This window comes from Sceloporus occidentalis, unplaced genomic scaffold, assembly GCF_023333645.1.
Source record: "Sceloporus occidentalis isolate IW3139 unplaced genomic scaffold, rSceOcc1.0.p SCAF_13, whole genome shotgun sequence".
NCBI classification, from domain to species: domain Eukaryota; kingdom Metazoa; phylum Chordata; class Lepidosauria; order Squamata; family Phrynosomatidae; genus Sceloporus; species Sceloporus occidentalis.
This window is the reverse complement of record NW_028316993.1, coordinates 15942187-15962814: the sequence shown is the minus strand read 5'-3', so window position 1 is coordinate 15962814 and position 20628 is coordinate 15942187. Positions and strand designations below refer to the sequence as shown.

Below are 20628 nucleotides of genomic sequence, written 5' to 3'. Positions count from 1 at the left end.
AAATATGCCATGCAAATGACAGCGACTGGCAGGAAAGCGGCACCACAGACTGTTGAATAATGACCTCAAATAATGCACTCCGTGCCTGCATCTCAACTTAAGCATGCATAGGCACCTTCTGATATCATGTTGATCTCAAAGCATGACAATGCCTTCTGACCAACCAATATGGACTTCACCTAATCTGGGGTATCATCTGCAGGGAAGTTCTCTTGCTCAAGCCTCCATGAAATGAATGGAGGCTCCACCGTCTACCATGCTCATGAATAGCTCCTCATTCTAGGGTTGCAAGTTCAGGATCAGCTCAGATTCTGAGGTTTCTAGGCCAAACCTGAGACCTAGGGATGGCCCTTGATGATCTCACTAAATGTTATGCATTAGATACCAACCACAGTTGCTCACTGACTGTCATTCAAACACACACACATATTTTCCTGTTTGGCATTAAAGAGGTAGCTCCGAGATCGATCTGAAATGAGGGAGTTATTCCTTCTCACTTAGAGAGATAAAAAATATTTAATCTAACCCACAGCATAATGGTTTGAGTGTTGGATCATGACTTTGGAGACCAGGGTTGGATTCTCTGCCTGGCCATAAAGCCCAGCAGTGACTTTGGGCAAGTCACACACTCTCAGTCTTAAGGGAGGGCAATGGCAAACCTCCTCTGAAGAAACCTTGCCAAACAAAACTCACCTGTGACAGGTTCTCCTTAGGGCCGCCATAAGTCAGAAACAACTTGAAGGTACACAACAACAACAACTTGCTTCTAGTTAGTGCAGAGAAGGAACGGGGAGAAGCCCTAGCACAATAACTGGGAGAGAAGGAGAGTAAATGCTTTGACCCTTTAAGGAGTCTTTGCAAGTTGTTGTTAACTACTGTTGACTTCAATTTATAGCGAACCCATTAAATGAATGAGAGATCTCCAAGTCACTCTTTCATCAACTGCCCTGTTCAGATCTTACAAGCTCAGAGCCGTGGCTTCCTTGAGTCTATCCATCTGGAATGTGGTCTTCCTCTTTTCCTACCTCCTACCTTGCCATGTCTTCTCATGAAATGGCCAAAGTATGAGGGTCAGCTTGTCAGGCTTGATTTGTTCTAGGGCCCATTTATTTGTCCTTTTAGCAATCCACGTTATGTGTAGAACTCTTTCCCAAATACATTTCAAATGAGTTGATCAGCTTTCTTCACTGTCCAGCTCTTACAACCGTAGTGAAACAGGAAATACAATGGCATGGACAGTCTTTAATTTAGTACTTGATGATATAACTTTACATTACAGTATTTTGTCTAGTTCCTTTATCTGCCTTTCAAGTCCTAGTCTTCTTTTGATTTCTTGGCTGGTCTCCATTCTCATGAAAGGCTGAGCCATGGTATGGAAAATCTTTAACTATTTCAATATCTTCATCGATTTGAGCTCTGGTCTCCAGTGACGCAGTACAATGCTCAAGCCATTACCCAACGCTGGCTCTTTGACACAGCTTCTGAATGCTAATTCCTGCATGTAACTGGAGACATCTAGCGGTAGGATACAATTAAAAGAACAGGAAACCCATCCCACTGTGTAAGAATTATTTGAGAAAGCCATTCTTATTGCAGTGTCAAGGGCATGAGGACCGTCATAGTTTCACAGAGTAAGTCACTCTATATACTGGAGCAATTACTTTTTGAACTAAAGCACCCAGTAACCGTCCCCTCCCCTGGCTACTGGCCAGGCTGAATGAGGGATTAAGAGAATTATATCCCCCAAGTCCACACTTTCAAAGACAATGTACTTCAGCGCTTCTTGGTAATTTTTCTCCTGCAATGTGAGAGTATGATGACTCTCCCAACTTATCCCTCAACCCAATTGCAAAACTACCAAGATAGTCAGTTACAGTATCTTTAATGTAAGTTCCAAAATGTTGCCTTCAAAAGCTTTACAAATGCAACATACACGAATGACAAAAACGTTTAAATTATACCCGTTCACCCATCTGTTATCACTCAGTGCATCTGTTGAAATATCATACAGGAAACAATGTTAAAAAAAGATATTTGGGGACAGTGGATCCTTCCCCCAAACAAAGGAATGATGTCTTTGGGAACAGGAATGCTGAATTTTCATTGAAGAAGATAGAACTGTGACATGAGATGCGCCAGCTTTTGATAAGTGTCTCTTGCAATGCAGAGCAATTCCACGCCTCTGCTTTCTTTGCTACTAACTCCACAGTCATGCTGAAAGTGAGGTCCAGGGCAGAATAGGATTTACCTTACCCATCTGGAGCCAAATTCAGGTGGGAAGAACCATAAAAATAACTAAGAAAGTGTCATTAACATGCTCTTGAGAAATGGCCTCAAAGACAATTCAAATTCCATTCTTACGTATGTCAAGTAAGCTGCACTGGTACTGCACAACACACACAGATCTACAGTATCTTCCTCCAACTTGAGGCTCAGCCTAATTATGGCAATGGCCTGCAGCTCTTACATCAGGCATTTGGTGTGTCCACATATAAAATCTATTCCTTACACTCTTCTACTTGATTTCTGATGGTTCCAAATTCAGCATTTTTCATGCTGATCCCAGGTGTTAGCTTGGACCTAAGACATGCTGTTACTCCAAAAGAGTGTATATTTTACTAATTGTGTCACTTGAAGGAAGGTGGAAATTTCTAAGAAACGAGTTCAGTATACATCAGCTGAACAAAACCTCTACATTTTCACAGAGAATTATCTGCTAGGTTTAATAGTAATTATATTGCTTAATGAGAGGTTTAGGCTTTATGATATACACAGATGGGATCTTCTATCTATACATAGTCAGTGGAATGAAATCTGAGCCTCATACTTACTTCATGAGTGCATTCCAATATTCATTTTCCCTGTTTAAAAAGTCTAGAGGGTTCTCCAATATCCATGCATTGATTCAATACACAAAGCCTTAGCACACTGATACAATCACACAAGCCTGCCTAACACAGTATTCCCCCCCCCCCCATTACCATGCCTCTCAGGACAGCATACAGCTTAGTAGTATCCTCTTGGCATATGAGCCAACAACTCAGAAGCCCTAGTTGCCTGAATCTATCAGAACACTTGCTTGTATTTAACTCTCGTCCAGCATTATATAAATCAAAGCTCCTGCAAGCAAATTATCCTCAGATTATTATGAACAGAGAGCTTTCTCTGACACTAGTTAAACAGAGGAACCATGAACAGTGCATCCCCAGTGTGCTAAACTACTTTGCCCAACTCTTTAACTAGTCAGGACTCCAAAGTACCATCATGGCAATCCTCTCTCTTCAACAAATTCAAACATCTAACTGGGATATGACCAAAGAAAATTATTCATATAGTGACTGTTTAATAAGCAGCACTCTTCTTTTGTGATAGATGTTTACATTTATAAAGCATATGGTTTTCTTAACAACAAACAAGAACATGATCCACTAACAACTTCAGCTTGCATATGCTGCATTTTTTTCACTATTAAGGAATGTCTATCTACTCCGAAACGATATATATTTGGGTTCTGGCCCCTAATTCCTATGATCAGGAAAGGGCAAGAAGCAACGCTGATGCTTTTCATATGTTGCTAGACAAGAGGATCACCTTCAGCTGGGATCCAGTTCTGAAAACCACTTTCAAAACTGCAAGGTTTTAATATCCTGTACATTTGCATGGAGCCAAATATGGAAAATAGAAATGAGTACATGTGTCTCTGAGTATGAAAAGTGTCCTACATCTTACAAAGGTCTTTAATACAAATCTGTGGAAATAACAGAGAACAATTCAAACAGCTGCTTCCTAAGGGAATAAAGTAGATCATCATCTTAACCAGTCAGTTGGGTACTGGCTCATCCTTTCCAGTTTAGGAGATAGAGGGCTGCTCTGGGACTCACTCTTCTCCTACAGGGAGATTGTCTTCAATCCGCCTTATAAATTTCATCCTTATTTCTGTGACTCCGTCGCCTTTCAGTGTGTCCTGGACAAATTTGACATCCACAGCCATCTGAACCTGTAATGGGGAGAAAAGACACATCCATGCTCTTGAGTGTTGTCTAAGGCAACCCTCAAAACTACTTTATGTCTGACTTATGACAAGGAGAGAAGACAAAAGATTTTCACCTCTAATTATTATTTTTCTGTCAAGGTTATCAAAGGTTACTGTTTCTTCCCCTTGTTTCACAATCTTTCACCAGCCTCACCTAAAACATGTGGTCTCAGCAGCGGCAAAACCTCTCTCTGATACAACAGTATTCTTGCAATCCCAATATTTTGCAGGAAACTGCAAACCACAGAGAGATCTTTTAGACTGAGGGCTTTACTACAGACTGCTCTGAATTTCTTCTTCACCACCTTTCTCTTCTAGATCTAAGTAGGAGAATTATGGTATGCAGTCAGCTCTTTTAATCATGAAACCCTGAACTCCATACCAAACCCTTCTTTTTATCTACATATCTGTTATTACATTCATATCCCTGCTTTCCTCTAGTTTACCCAGTGAGGTAGACTAATTTGCAAAAATATGACTGTATCAAGCTATGTAGCCAAATCGATATTAGAAATGAACCTGGGTATCCTCAGTGCAGCACTGTAACTATAACACAAACCTGGCCCTCACATAAAGCAGTGTGATAGCTTACAGTTTATATAATCAAAGCTTTCAGTGAAATAAGGTTACTACAAGCAGTAAGGGATGCAGAAAAGGACCCAAAAATATTTTTACTGAATTTGATGAAATTAAGATTGCACTGGAAAATATTTTCAATGATTAGGTAATGGTTGCTCAATCAAGAGTCTTATTCTATATTCATCTTACAGCATACAAGATCTGTGTGTCCATGTGTGATTTTTTTGGATAAAACTGCTAAACGCATGGTGCTTATATACCTTATGCCTCTAATCTTAACAGAAGCTGAGTTAAGGTAAGACCTGCTTTCACTACTTTCCAACACAATAAATTTTTCAATGTCTCTCTTTTGTCCTTAGTACACAAAGCAGTTCTATATCAGCTCAGTAATCCTTAAGTATTCCTGAGTAGTGAGTATTGGTGTTCCCATTTTATATATGGGATATGGGCATGAGATAGAGTACAGGAGCAACTAGGGATCTTTACATGCTTCAGGCAGAATTCTAAACTTTTTTGGCATTCCTATTTTTTGGGGAAATGATACCTGCAGTATATATGCATCAACTGCAGCAGTTAAAAGTACAGGAATTCTGTGAGGAGAAGAGATGGTAAAGAAAATGGTCGTGAGGTAGAGAAAACATTTCAGGATGCATGCTGTATGCCCCTGCACTACATGCAAAGATGCTAAGAAAATCCAACCTATTTCCTATTTATAAAGCTTCTGAGAGGTAAATTAGAATAATAGAATCATAGAGTTGGAAGAGACCGCAAGGGCCATCCAGTCCAACCCTCTTCTATGCAGGAAATCACAATCAAAGCATCCTCAACAGATGGCCATCCAGCCTCTGTTTGAAGACCTCCAAGGAAGGAGACTCCACTACACTCTGAGGGAGTTTGTTCCACTGTCGAACAGCCCTTACTGTCAGGAAGTTCCTCCTAATGTTGAGGTGGAATCTTAGTGGGGAGAGAGAATGTGAGTGCACATATACACTGGTTAACGCTTTCATGACCCACCATAAGATCTGCATATTGAACAAATATGCAAGTGTGGCTGCCTGGATTTGAAGAACAGGTGTCGGCAACCTACGGCCTGCGGGCCAGATCCGGCCCGCAGGCACCATAGGACTGGCCCCAGGCTGGCCCTGCTGCCGATTGCCGCCACGGGCGCTCGCCTTCCCCCGGCCCTCTGGGTCGGCCTCTGCCCGCCCAGAGGGGCGGGGGAAGCGCTGGGGGATGCGGCACTCGCCTTCCCCTGGCCCTCTGGGTCGGCCTCTGCCCGTCCAGAGGGGTGGGGGAAGCGCTGGGGGGCGCGGCGCTCGCCTTCCCCTGGCCCTCTGGGTCGGCCTCTGCTCACCCAGAGGGGCAGGGGAAGCGCTGGGGGGCACGGCGCTCGCCTTCCCCCGGCCCTCTGGGTCGGCCTCTGCCCATCCAGAGGGGCGGGGGAAGCGCTGGGGGGCGTGGCGCTCGCCTTCCCCTGGCCCTCTGGGTTGGCCTCTGCTCACCCAGAGGGGCAGGGGAAGCGCTGGGGGGCACGGCGCTCGCCTTCCCCCGGCCCTCTGGGTCGGCCTCTGCCCATCCAGAGGGGCGGGGGAAGCGCTGGGGGGTGCAGCGCTCGCCTTCCCCCAGCCCTCTGGGTCGGCCTCTGCCCGCCCAGAGGGGCGGGGGAAGCACTGGGGCGCGCGGCGCTCGCCTTCCCCCGGCCCTCTGGAACGGTCTTGGCTGAGGAAGAGGAGGAGGGAGGGAGGGAGGAAGGAAGAGGAGGAGCAGGAAGGAAGGAAGGAAGAGAAGGAGGAAGGAGGGAGGAGGGAAGGAGGAAGAGGGAGGGAGGGATGGAGGAAGAGGAGGAAGAAGAAGGGAGGAAGGAGCAGGAGGAGGAGGAAGAAGAATACTCTTTTTGAAGGTGAGACAGTGTGATTTTCCAAAATGCACTGTGTATTTTCAATGCTTTTAATGCTAAAAGGTCTACTTTTTCAATGAGAGTGGTAGTGATGATGATGAATATATGTCAGTTTCGGAGACATGCAGTCTTTCTGAAGGTGAGACAGTGTGACTTTCCAAAGTGCATTTCTGTGTATTTTCAGTGCTTTCAATGCTAAAAGGTCTGCTTTTACAACGAGAGTGGTTTTGGCCTTCCCCTTTGGCTGAAAGGGCCCCTTGGAGCCTGTTTGGCCGAAGGAAGGGGCCGAGGAGGAGAGGGCAGGCACACACCTCCTCCTCCCCGTGGGGCTTTGGCAGCCCTGAGGTGTCCTTCGGAGGACACCTCAGGCCTGGCAAAGCCCTGAGGACAGGAGCAGGGGCCGCACGCCTGTTGCTCCAGCCCCTCACAGGCCCTTACTGGTTCTCAGCTGTCTCTGAGAGGCAGCTGGGGGCCACGGAAGGGCTGGAGGAGCAGGCACGCACCTGTCACCCCCTCTCCCAACCCCCCCTTACTTCTAGCTGTCTCTCAGACAGCTGGAGGTCGGGAAAGGGAGCAGAGAAAGCCCCGCCCCCAGAGGGTGGAAGCTCCGCCCCAGCATGTGGCCCTGCCCCTAGAGGGTGGCAGCTCCACCCCCAGCATGTGGCCCCGCCCCCGGAGGGTGGAAGCTCCCCCCCCGCTTCGACCCTCCAGTTGTCTGAGGGACAGCAACCCGGCCCCCGGCTCAAAAAGGTTGCCTACCCCTGAACTAGAATATGGCAACCCAGAATGGCGTGACAGAAGAAAGGCCAAGAAAGATTCCTGGCGTCTGACAGGTATGAGGAGGAGAACTAGAAGAGGGATCTGTAGGCTTAAAAAATAAGATTTTCTAATACACAAATAACAGCTTCATATTTCCCTCATTTTTAAGGCATTACAGCTCAGACAAAGCACATGCGCCATTGATTCAATTGGAATTCCAGTCTCCTCACCATTTCCAAGGCTCCCCGTAGCACCCCACACAAGAGGATAGAATAAATGAGAGACGAGTGATTGTCAGGCAACTCCACAAAGTCCACCAGTGGGTTATTTTCCAGGATGAGGGAGAATTCATCACCAGCTGGACTCCAGTTCGTGATGCTTGGTGTAATACCCAAATACATTTTAAACGCCACCTGCCAAGTGAGACAAACAGAATATAAGGCCTAGGCTGAAACAGTGCCATTTGTAGCAAGCGTCTTCTGTGGATCATTGGGCAGATGGCCAAAATTAAAAGATACCTAAGCAACCCTCTCCCTAGCCACATGTATCACATTTGGTACATTTCAATTTAAAAGTATACTTTATTTAGGCAATAATTATACCTTACTTTGAATTTAATTGATAAAACTGCAAGGAGTCTAGCCTCTCTCAGTTTTTATGAGAGAAGACCAAAGTTTAATGTTGGAAAAAGGGAAAAAAATCCTAATTTATAGTAGACCTACATGTGTGTGTGTGTGTGTGTGTGTGTGTATATAATGCAAAATAAATTAAAATATTATGCAAAGTATATTAAATTTATCCAGAAGTAGCCGTGTTGGCCACATAGCAAAGTACGGTAACATCCAAATCCACAAAACAATGATACTAATAAAGATATCACAATTTTGTGGATTCTGGGTGTTATTGTACTTTGCTATTGTACTTAGGGTTTCTTCACAGTGTTAGGCAGACGCAGAAATACCCCTTTTCAGGAAAGAAGCTGGAAGGGAGCCAAGACTCACTGAATGCTAATTTTGCTGCAAGAAACCTTGTCTTATTCTCTGAACTATCACTTGCTTCTCCTGATCTTTCATTTCAATTAACTTCATGGATTAAAAAAAGAAACCCTGGAGGTTTGCTCAGACTGAGACAAGGGTCACAAGTCGTTCACAGTATATTTCATTATTTCTTGTATTCTCTTTTACATTCCGCAGCAGAAGTGCAGGAATTGAAAGCAGATGACAAGTAGGAAGACTCAGAGGTAATGTCAAGTAAAGGCCATCATGCTGCAGGAAGGATACAATGGGTAGAATCCCAGACTTCATTCCTGGACCAAATACCTGATGTTTTGTATTCTGCCAGATTTTAAAGTTCCTTTCCAACATTTAGACCCAAGTGTGTTGAAAAACACTGGAGGAAGAGAAAGACCAGGTTGCATTATGTCAACACCTTGTCTTAAAAATGCTATTCATCATTTTGAAAAGAAAATATTTCATAATTGAATTTTTTCAAGGGAAATGTCTTTGGGGAGAAAAGAAAAGCCCAGTTTCCTGCCACATGTCTTTCCCAGGCCTTCACACTGCTATGCTGGGTTGCAGTAGATATAATGCTATGATGCTGCAACAGATTGGCTCATAGGGACGAAAACAATGTGTCTTCAGAAATACAAAAAGCACAGTGAAACCATGAATATTGTCAAAGCCGGACATCACCTTTGCAATGACATCAGCAGTTTCTCGGAAATCGTGGCACCTCCCTACACTGGATCGGGCCAGGAAGTCTTCAACAAGTCGAATGCCGATGTTGTAGCCCCTGTCAAGGCAGACAAACAGCAACATACTATAAAACCGTGACTTCCCCAGAGAGATGCTACATGAGGAAAATAGTCTAAGGCAGTGATGGTGAACCTTTTACAGACCGAGTGCCCAAACTGCAACCCAGACCCCACTTATTTATGGCAAAGTGCCACATTCCTCTGGGTTTCTAGTAAGAAACTCTGGTAAACTCTGTGCTAGGGCGACAGCATGTGTGCCCACAGAGAGGACTCTGAGTGCCACCTCTGGCACGTGTGCCATAGGTTCGCCATCACTGGTCTAAGGGCTGAAAACAGAGATGAGAAAATCTATTCCTTATCTCATTTTAAAAACAACGCCAGAAAATTCAGAACGGTATGGTTTGTGCCGCCACAGAAAGGTAAACTTTAGCATCTCCCAGCTAGCGATGTTTCAGGAAGTCCCCCCTCCACCTTCCACCTATATACTCACATTTTGTCAAGCTGCTTATTGACATCTTCATCATTCTCATAGTCTTTACACAGCTGAGTGACCAGGGCCCCGTAGGTCAGAGTGAAGAGCTCCGAGCTCTAGACAAATTCAAAACATGTTTAGTATAGGCCAGACTGGAAAGATTGCAAATATATAGAGACTTTCCCCAGGAAAAGTCTAGCTTCATATGGCATGGATAAAAATGAATAAGGCAAGAAACCTCCAGTCTCATATGAACATGTATGCAGCAGTTACTAAAAGTGTCTCTAGGTCAATACCTGAACAGAATTTGTGAGGGGAAGAGGGAGTAGGGGTGTTAAGTAAAACTATTCTGTCCACAGGTATCAATTGACAAACAGAGGGAGAAGATGTAGTATTCCTATATTATGGACAGACACGCTCTGCTTCCCCCTTATCATAATCAGGGCCAACAATTGGCCTGATTAAAAGCTGGAATAAAATCTTTTCATCCCTACTCTTAATAGGTTCTTATTCCCAGTAACAGTATTTTAACTTAGAACCAAAGGGATGGTTGCTACCTCCATATCCATCTTCACAACTACAAATGGAAAAGCTATCAAATACACAATCACTTACCATACTGCCTAGAAAGGAAAACTATTTCCTTTTACCAGGTGCAGCCAACCTGCAGCATATATGCCACTAAAAGCAGGACTTTCTCACATTCCTGGACATGGGGGCATTGGCCCATGGGCACAGTCATGAGTCCTGCATCACGTCCTACCCTTCCTAGCTCTCAGTACACAAATGGCAAACCCACTCCAAGCTACTGGGAAATTGTCCTGGATGGCACTCAGTCGTATAATGGCAAAGTTTCATACATTTGTTGGACTTCATTTGTATCAGTCTTTTTTTAAAAAAAGGAAGCACTACTGTCTTCTATCTTCAAAATCTTTAGCTGCAATTCTTCATTTTATTTGTAACTACAATAAGAATGAGTATATTTCACAAAGCCTCATATGTTGCTAAGAAGTCTGCTGATTTCAGAGTCTCCAATTTCTCATCATGAACAGTTTTTCCATCTTCATCATTCAAAATAATGTTCTGTTTGAGAGTACAAAAGTAACCGCCCTGCCAAATCCTTCCTTGCATTAGGAGGCGTGTGCAATAGAAAGGTGTGTAGCGGCAACTAAATAAAAGAAAGAACAAACTGCTTTGTCTTCATCACATTCCTCAGACTAGAGGTGAGCAGAATATACACCAAGTTCAATCCTTCAGTTATCAGAACTGTAGTTATACAGTGGCCCTTGGTATCTATCTGCTGGAGTTTGGTTCCAGGACTCCCCATGGACACCAAAATCCATGGATGCTCAAGTCCCATTAAGGCCCCATACAGACAGGCCAAAATAAAGCTGCTTCGGGACACTTTGGAGGTATGCTGTTTAAATGATGCATGTGCCCTAAGAGTCCGGAAGCTGCGCCAAAGCTTTGCTCCTGTCCTTAGGACTGGATTGTGGCTTTGGTATGGCTTCCAGCCTCTTAGGACGCATGCAGCTTTGAAACAGCATACCTCCAGTGACCCAAAGCAGCTTTATTTTGGCCTGTCTGTATGGGGCCAACGTGTCCTTTATATAAAATGGTAAAGCCAAGGTTTTATTTATTTATTTATTCATTTAAAAAAAAAAATTTCAAGCCATGGATGGTTGAATCTCTGGATATGGAAGGCTGACTGTACAAATATCTTCCTGTTAATAGCTGAAATCTAATAAGATTTTAAAAGGTCTACTATGAAGTTAGCGTGAGCTATATAAACTGAACATGCTCTGCTCAAACTTTTATCCAAGTTTCATTTTATACAGCAGAAACGTCTAGTCTCGGATTAAGAAGCCTATCACCTACCATGAGATGCATAGATGCAGAAGGTGAAATGAATGGCAAATACCAATACTACAGAATGAAAGCAGCAGGCAAGCAGAAAGGGGAGAAGAAAAAAAGACATCAGAGTTTAGTGAGACAACACAGATTACGCTCACACAAAGCCAAAGTGCAGAAGAGAGAGTCAGGTCATATTTGGAATTAGATTTATTAGATGTTATGTAGGGTTACAAGCATGCCATTTCTACCCAACAGCAGCCAATGAGGTCAGATAGGTTACACATCTAGCATCTCTCAGGAAGCTAAAGGGTGCTGGTTTTGCTTCTTCTTCTTAAAAGAGTCTGCAAAAGCCAACCATCTGACAATTCCCCACTCCGTTCTGAAATCAGATCGGTCTATGCTGAAGTTACAATCTGAAGATCCCTTTGAACCAACTGGTATGCATACAGAGAAAGACGCTAATAGCCAAATGGAATCAACAGCTTAGGAAATAATGGTATCACCTTACTAAGTTCTCGGACAATGAAACGAACAGGCAATGCCCATCTGCTTCCAGGACAAGAGATAAACCTGAAGTACTTTAAGTCCAATTTACCTGTCACTAGCTGTCAGAGAGAGAGAGATTCAATGTATGCACACACTAGTCCATTGTTTTTATGGACAGGTTGAGTATCCCCTGTCTGAAATCCCTGGGATCAGAAGTGTTTCTGAGCTGGATTTAGGAGAGGGGGAGAACATGCATCGTAGCACATACTTGTACTGTATTTGAATTGGAGAGAGATGTAAGGCTGGAGAGAGACACGAGGATGGATGCAATGGTGGGAATCTAAGGCCCCATAAAGACAGACCAAAATAAAGCTGCTTCGAGTCACTTTGGAGGTATGCTGTTTCAATGATGCATGTGTCCTAAGAGTTTGGAAGCTGGGCCAAAGCTGCGCTCCAGTCCTTAGGACTGGACTGTGGCTTCGGCGTGGCTTTTGGACTCTTAATACGCATGCATCATTTAAACGGCATACTTCCAAAGTGATTCGAAGCAGCTTTATTTTGGCCTGTCTGTATGGGGCCTAAGCATCATACTTGGTGTGAATCCAAGATCCCTGCCATTTTATAGACCCTTGTGTCTCTCTCCAGCCTCTCAAATACAGTCCAAGTACATATTACTCTACTTGTATTACAAAATACAAAATATTCCAGAATTGAAGCTTTATGTCAAGGGTCAAAAAGTTTTGTAGGATTAGACCATGCTGATGATGATGATGACGAAGAAGAAGAAAATAGAAAGAACCCCAAAATAAAAAGGTTAACTATGCTCTACTGGCGCTCCTTTTGATGTTTCTCACAATGTTACAATTGGGATGTTTGCAGAGCTTTCCTCATTTTTGTTGGGCTGAAGTAAGTCAGAGGTACACAACACAATGCGACAAAAGCACTGACACGCTTATGCACAGCCTAGAGGAGAAGACACAGCAAATAACAAAGCATCGCCACAGTTCAGCTACCAATATTAACTTTCGCTTTTGATTGGTGCGGTATCCTTTTAACCTCCCCTCCACTTGCATCCCAGAGATCTACCGGTGTGTGTTTCTCTACTTTGGGTCAGGAACCAAGCAACTGTAGATAGTAAAAAGCTTGGAAGTCAACCGCTGCAGAATTGCAAAAGTGACCAAAGTGGCAGCCAGGCTGGGTATAAAAACTCTGGCATTCGAAATTCAATTCACATCCGTCGGAATCTGGGTAGCGTCTTCCCTGAAGAGTAAGGACAGAGTATATAGACTAGAGAGATCTTGTAGCCCCTTTCAGATGGGCATCTGTTGGGAGTGTTTTGATGGTGTATTCCTGCATGGCAGGGAATTGGGACGGATGGCCCTGGCGGTCTCTTCCATTATCCTATTACATATACACTCATCCCTCCATATTTGTGGATTTGATTATTCACGGATTTGATTCATATCCTCTCTCTAGGAATATCCAGGTCCTCCAGTGCTATTCTATGGTCAACCTTAACTAAAGGTTGCACTGGAAGACCTAGAGATCCCTAGAGAGAATACTCTACTAGGCCTTGGTAGCTCCTCCAGCGCAACTCTATGGTCAGTGTCTGTCGGACGTTGACCATAGAGTTGCCCTGGAGGACCTAGAGATTCCTAGAGAGGTGTCCTCTCAGGTAAAAACATGGGGGTTTTGTTATTTGTGGTGTTTCCATATTCATGGGGGTCTTGTGCCCCTAACCCTAGCAAATATGGAAGGACAAATATCTATTATGTTTATATATATGTATGTATGTATATACACATACCTTTTACCCTCATACAGAGACACACACTATTATTCTATTCTATCCTCTCTCTCTCTCTCTCTATATATATATATATATACACACACACACCCCTACACACCTTTTACCGTCAACACAACACAAACTCTTGTGGCTCTTAAAACACTGTACACTTTGCACCTGAAGAAATGGGTTGTAGATCAGGGACATTTGGGTCCAATCAAAACTCGTACCACAAACGCAACCCTTTGCGCTAAATGTTTCCAAAGCCCAAATGCTGCCTTTTATTGTTGATCCGGTCTTTTATTATTCTGCTTTTGAACCAGTTTCTTTTTGCCTTCCTTGGGATGTTTTTCTCATCTGAGACATGAAGGACCTCTGGGCAGAAGGAGGAGAAGAGAGGTCTGATCCTGGGGCCATCTTCATAGGTTCATAGAGCTGGAAGAGACCCCAAGAAGGGCCCTGACCCAGCCCAACCCCCTTCTTCTGCCATGCAGGAACTCCCCGTCAAAGCATCTCCATTGGCAGATGGACACCCAGCCTCTGCTCAAAGGCCTCCAAGGTCGGAAGGAGGCTCCGCTCCGCTGCACTGCCCTGATCCTCTTCTTCTCATGACTCCAACCGCAACCCAAACCCCAAATCGACCCAGAGACTCACTCAAACCCCAACCCAGCCTAAAAACCAAACCCCAGCCCAATTCGAACTCAAACCCCAACTCACCCAGATTCAAGCCCCAACCCAAACTCCAGCCCCAGCCCAAACTAAACTCAGACTTAAAACCCAACCCGACCAAACCCAGACTCAAACCCCAGCTGGACTCCAGCCCGTCCCCCTTCCTCCTCCTCTTCCTCTTCCTCCTCCTCGGCCATTACCATTTTCTTGCCCTCGGCGCCCCCCCGGCTGCCCTGCCGCGCCATTCTGCCGCCTCCGCCTCCTCCTCCTCCTCCTCAGCCCCGCCGACCGGAATGAAAGGCCTCTGTGAAGAAGAAGGGAGCCTCCCGGCCTAGCTGCGCTCTCTTCTTCCCTCTCCCGCCTCCGCCGCCCTCCTTCAGCACAAGAGAACTACACTCCCCAGAATGCACCGCGCAGGCAGACGAGCCCTTGCTCCGCCCCGCTACGTGACGGTGACGTCACTACGGATGAGTTTTTTTCCCTCACCGTACCCAGCATGCTTTTCGGCTCATAAACACCGCGCCGACTGTCAGCTGCATCACGTGACAAAGTTTTATAGAGTGCTGCATCACGTGACAATGTTTCATAGCGAGCCAAGTTCCGGTTCTGTCCTTCGAAGCAAAGGGGGAGCGTTATTACCATAGAGAGGCGGGGGGACAGAGCGGCTTCCGGTCTAGAAGGGCTTTTATGTATAATATAATAAATAAATAATGAATAATAATATAAAATAATATATTTTATATATTTATTTATTTTATTATATATATATATCTTATACATAATAAATAAATAAATAAAATAATATAAAATAATATATATACATTATTTTATATTATTTATTTATTTATTATGTATAATATATATAAATAAATAAAATATGTAAAATATTTATTTTATATATTTTATATATTTATTTTATTTTATATAATACATAATAAATAAAAAAATAAAATGATAATATAAAATAATGTATATATATTATTTTATTATTTTATTTAAATAAAATTTATTTATTTAATAAATAAATAAAATATATAAAATATATTATTTAATAAATATAATATTTATATTTCTTTTATATATTTTATTTATTTAATAAATAAATTTATTTATTAATAATATACACATTATTTTATATATTTTATTTATTTATTTTATTTTATATATATTATACATAATAAATGTATTCCTGCATGGCAGAAGGAGGGGCTGGACTGGAGGGCCCTTGGGGTTCCCTTCCATCTCTAGGACTCTATGTATTCCTGCAAACTAAAAGGGCAAATTTAAATAGATTCCCAAGCTGGGCGTCCGGAGTCTGCTGAAGGACCTCCAAGGAGGAGACCACCCCCAAAGTCCAAGGGAGGAGAACCCCCCCCCAAAGTCCAAGGGAGGAGACCCCCCCCCAAAGTCCAAGGCAGGGCTGTGGCTCCTTTTGCAGAAGACAGCCTCCAGAGGAAAACAGGGGGAAATACAACTGAAGGACATGAAAGAATTGCAATAAGAATTGAATGGAAGCATTCTTCTTCTGCAGATGATGATGAGCTGAAATGATAGGAATGTTTTGAAGGCTCTTTCTCCCTCCTTTTTGCAAAAGGAACTTGCACCGGTTTCCAAGCTGGCCATCTGCTGCAGCTCAGCTTGGCGCCGGGGTTACTTACCTGAGGGCCTCCAGGGCCTCGAACCGGCCACCTGCTGGCCAAGAGGCAGCTCAGCTGGGCCGGGAGCCACGCTGGCTCTCCGCGGATGACAGATCTCCCAGTGCTCTTATCTCCTCTGCTGGCTGCCTGTGACGTCACTTGGAACACACGCTCCAGGCCTTGCTCTCCGCCGCCCTCTGCTGGCTGCACTTAGGCTCTGCAGCCTCCTCAGACACCAAAGGAAAACACCAGCAAAGAAACCAAAGAGGCCAAATTCAAAGAAAACATCACATTCACAGCAAAACAAAAAGACATGCATTCAAATTCTAAAAGAAGAAATAACTTCAGATCAAAAGGAAAATAAGAAAATTAGAAAGACATCTTAAAAACTCAAAAATCAGATCATCAGGGCTTTCCATCTACAGGACCCTCTATGTGGCAGAAGAAGGGGATGGACTGGAGGGCCCTTGGGGGTCCCTTCCATCTACAAGACCCTCTGTATTCCTGCATGGCAGAAGGAGGGGATGGGCTGGAGGGCCCTTGGGGGTCCCTTGCATCTACAGGACCCTCTGTATTCCTGCATGGCAAAAGAAGGGGCTGGACTGGATGGCCCTTGGGGGTCCCTTCCATCTACAGGACCCTCTGTATTCCTGCATGGCAAAAGAAGGGGATGGACTGGATGGCCCTTGGGGGTCCCTTGCATCTACAGGACCCTCTGTATTCCTGCATGGCAAAAGAAGGGGATGGGCTGGATGGCCCTTGGGGGTCCCGTCCATCTACAGGACCCTCTGTATTCCTGCATGGCAAAAGAAGGGGATGGGCTGGATGGCCCTTGGGGGTCCCTTCCATCTACAGGACCCTCTGTATTCCTGCATGGCAGAAGAAGGGGATGGGCTGGATAGCCCTTGGGGGTCCCTTGCATCTACAGGACCCTCTGTATTCCTGCATGGCAAAAGAAGGGGATGGGCTGGATGGCCCTTGGGGGTCTTCCATCTCTAGGGCTCTATGTATTCCTGCATGGCAGAAGAAGGGGCTGGACTGGATGGGCCTTGGGGGTCCCTTCCATCTACAGGACCCTCTGTATTCCTGCATGGCAAAAGAAGGGGATGGGCTGGATGGCCCTTGGGGATCTCTTCCATCTCTAGGACTCTATGTATTCCTGCATGGCAAAAGAAGGGGATGGACTGGAGGGCCCTTGGGGGTCCCTTCCATCTATAGGACCCTCTGTATTCCTGCATGGCAGAAGGAGGGGATGGGCTGGATGGCCCTTGGGGGTCCCTTGCATCTACAGGACCCTCTGTATTCCTGCATGGCAAAAGAAGGGGATGGGCTGGATGGCCCTTGGGGGTCCCTTCCATCTACAGGACCCTCTGTATTCCTGCATGGCAGAAGGAGGGGATGGGCTGGATGGCCCTTGGGGGTCCCTTGCATCTACAGGACCCTCTGTATTCCTGCATGGCAGAAGAAGGGGATGGACTGGATGGCCCTTGGGGGTCCCTTGCATCTACAGGACCCTCTTTATTCCTGCATGGCAGAAGAAGGGGCTGGACTGGAGGGCCCTTGGGGTTCCCTTCCATCTCTAGGACTCTATCTATTCCTGCATGGCAGAAGAAGGGGCTGGACTGGAGAGCCCTTGGGGGTCCCTTCCATCTCTAGGACTCTATGTATTCCTGCATGGCAGAAGAAGGGGCTGGACTGGATGGCCCTTGGGGGTCCCTTCCATCTCTAGGACTCTATGTATTCCTGCATGGCAGAAGAAGGGGCTGGACTGGATGGCCATTGGGGTCTCTTCCTTCTCTAGGACTCTATGTATTCCTGCATGGCAGAAGAAGGGGCTGGACTGGATGGCCCTTGGGGGTCTCTTCCATCTCTAGGACTCTATGTATTCCTGCAAACTAAAAGGGCAAATTTAAATAGATTCCCAAGCTGGGCGTCCGGAGTCTGCTGAAGGACCTCCAAGGAGGAGACCACCCCCAAAGTCCAAGGGAGGAGAACCCCCCCCCCAAAGTCCAAGGGAGGAGACCCCCCCCCAAAGTCCAAGGCAGGGCTGTGGCTCCTTTTGCAGAAGACAGCCTCCAGAGGAAAACAGGGGGAAATACAACTGAAGGACATGAAAGAATTGCAATAAGAATTGAATGGAAGCATTCTTCTTCTGCAGATGATGATGAGCTGAAATGATAGGAATGTTTTGAAGGCTCTTTCTCCCTCCTTTTTGCAAAAGGAACTTGCACCGGTTTCCAAGCTGGCCATCTGCTGCAGCTCAACTTGGCGCCGGGGTTACTTACCTGAGGGCCTCCAGGGCCTCGAACCGGCCACCTGCTGGCCAAGAGGCAGCTCAGCTGGACCGGGAGCCACGCTGGCTCTCAGCGGATGACAGAGCCCCCAGTGCTCTTATCTCCTCTGCTGGCTGCCTGTGACGTCACTTGGAACACACGCTCCAGGCCTTGCTCTCCGCCGCCCTCTGCTGGCTGCACTTCGGCTCTGCACCCTCCTCAGACACCAAAGGAAAACACCAGCAAAGAAACCAAAGAGGCCAAATTCAAAGAAAACATCACATTCACAGCAAAACAAAAAGACATGCATTCAAATTCTAAAAGAAGAAATAACTTCAGATCAAAAAGAAAATAAGAAAATTAGAAAGACATCTTAAAAACTCAAAAATCAGATCATCAGGGCTTTCCATCTACAGGACCCTCTATGTGGCAGAAGAAGGGGATGGACTGGAGGGCCCTTGGGGGTCCCTTCCATCTACAGGACCCTCTGTATTCCTGCATGGCAAAAGAAGGGGATGGGCTGGATGGCCTTTGGGGGTCCCTTTCATCTACAGGACCCTCTGTATTCCTGCATGGCAAAAGAAGGGGATGGACTGGAGGGCCCTTGGGGTTCCCTTGCATCTACAGGACCCTCTGTATTCCTGCATGGCAAAGAAGGGGATGGACTGGAGGGCCCTTGGGGTCCCTTCCATCTACAGGACCCTCTGTATTCCTGCATGGCAAAAGAAGGGGATGGGCTGGATGGCCCTTGGGGTCCCTTGCATCGACAGGACCCTCTGTATTCCTGCATGGCAGAAGAAGGGGATGGACTGGAGGGCCCTTGGGGGTCCCTTCCATCTACAGGACCCTCTGCCTCCCTGCAGGGCAGAAGAAGGGGCTGGCCTGGAGGGCCCTTGGGGTTCCCCTCCATCTCTAGGACTCTATGTATTCCTGCATGGCAAAAGAAGGGGCTGGACTGGAGGGCCCTTGGGGTTCCCTTCCGTCTCTAGGGCTCTCTGCCTCCCTGCATGGCAGAAGAAGGGGCTGGACTGGATGGCCCTTGGGGGTCTCTTCCATCTCTAGGACTCTATGTATTCCTGCAAACTAAAAGGGCAAATTTAAATAGATTCCCAAGCTGGGCGTCCGGAGTCTGCTGAAGGACCTCCAAGGAGGAGACCACCCCCAAAGTCCAAGGGAGGAGAACCCCCCCCCCCAAAGTCCAAGGGAGGAGACCCCCCCCCAAAGTCCAAGGCAGGGCTGTGGCTCCTTTTGCAGAAGACAGCCTCCAGAGGAAAACAGGGGGAAATACAACTGAAGGACATGAAAGAATTGCAATAAGAATTGAATGGAAGCATTCTTCTTCTGCAGATGATGATGATCTGAAATGATAGGAATGTTTTGAAGGCTCTTTCTCCCTCCTTTTTGCAAAAGGAACTTGCACCGGTTTCCAAGCTGGCCATATGCTGCAGCTCAGCTTGGCGCCGGGGTTACTTACCTGAGGGCCTCCAGGGCCTCGAACCGGCCACCTGCTGGCCAAGAGGCAGCTCAGCTGGGCCGGGAGCCACGCTGGCTCTCAGCGGATGACAGAGCCCCCAGTGCTCTTATCTCCTCTGCTGGCTGCCTGTGACGTCACTTGGAACACACGCTCCAGGCCTTGCTCTCCGCCGCCCTCTGCTGGCTGCACTTCGGCTCTGCACCCTCCTCAGACACCAAAGGAAAACACCAGCAAAGAAACCAAAGAGGCCAAATTCAAAGAAAACATCACATTCACAGCAAAACAAAAAGACATGCATTCAAATTCTAAAAGAAGAAATAACTTCAGATCAAAAGGAAAATAAGAAAATTAGAAAGACATCTTAAAAACTCAAAAATCAGATCATCAGGGCTTTCCATTTACAGGACCCTCTATGTGGCAGAAGAAGGGGCTGGACTGGGGGGCCCTTGGGGGTCCCTTCCATCTACAAGACCCTCTGTATTCCTGCATGGCAGAAGGAGGGGATGGGCTGGAGGGCCCTTGGGGGTCCCTTGCATCTACAGGACCCTCTGTATTCCTGCATGGCAAAAGAAGGGGCTGGACTGGATGGCCCTTGGGGGTCCCTTCCATCTACAGGACCCTCTTTATTCCTGCATGGCAAAAGAAGGGGATGGACTGGATGGCCCTTGGGGGTCCCTTCCATCTACAGGACCCTCTGTATTCCTGCATGGCAAAAGAAGGGGATGGGCTGGATGGCCCTTGGGGGTCTTCCATCTCTAGGACTCTATGTATTCCTGCATGGCAGAAGATTGGGCTGGACTGGATGGCCCTTGGGGATCTCTTCCATCTCTAGGACTCTATGTATTCCTGCATGGCAAAAGAAGGGGATGGACTGGAGGGCCCTTGGGGGTCCCTTCCATCTATAGGACCCTCTGTATTCCTGCATGGCAGAAGGAGGGGATGGACTGGATGGC

The 20628-nt window shown here is 46.0% G+C and overlaps 1 protein-coding gene across 3 annotated transcripts; it reads right to left on the bottom strand.

Moving 5' to 3' along the window:
• Positions 1–1865: 1865 nt before the first annotated feature.
• Positions 1866–14858, bottom strand: TRAPPC3 (trafficking protein particle complex subunit 3). 3 transcript variants are annotated; one of them, XM_089478298.1, is made up of 6 exons: positions 14492–14746; positions 11372–11419; positions 9512–9609; positions 8960–9059; positions 7499–7681; positions 1866–3997 (listed from the first exon to the last, which is right to left on the bottom strand). In XM_089478298.1, the coding sequence occupies exons 1-6, from the start codon at positions 14534–14536 to the stop codon at positions 3878–3880; spliced, it is 594 nt and encodes a 197-aa protein (XP_089334424.1). In that variant the 5' UTR covers positions 14537–14746; the 3' UTR covers positions 1866–3877. The 3 variants fall into 3 exon arrangements, with proteins under 3 accessions (XP_089334424.1, XP_089334423.1, XP_089334425.1); XM_089478297.1 differs by lacking the exons at positions 11372–11419; positions 14492–14746 and adding an exon at positions 14783–14858; XM_089478299.1 differs by lacking the exon at positions 11372–11419 and having other exon boundaries at positions 14492–14744.
• Positions 14859–20628: the final 5770 nt, after the last annotated feature.

What these genes read in the sequence shown, in the direction of transcription:
- TRAPPC3 (XM_089478298.1), bottom strand. Translation starts at nt 14,536, where the DNA reads ATGGCGCGGCAGGGCAGCCGGGGGGGCGCCGAGGGCAAGAAAATG. An exon ending in AATAAGCAGCTTGACAAAAT is followed by an intron (nt 9,060 to 9,511) that starts GTGAGTATATAG and finishes CTGCCTTGACAG; the next exon opens with GGGCTACAACATCGGCATTC. An exon ending in CTGCTGATGTCATTGCAAAG is followed by an intron (nt 7,682 to 8,959) that starts GTGATGTCCGGC and finishes CTCACTTGGCAG; the next exon opens with GTGGCGTTTAAAATGTATTT.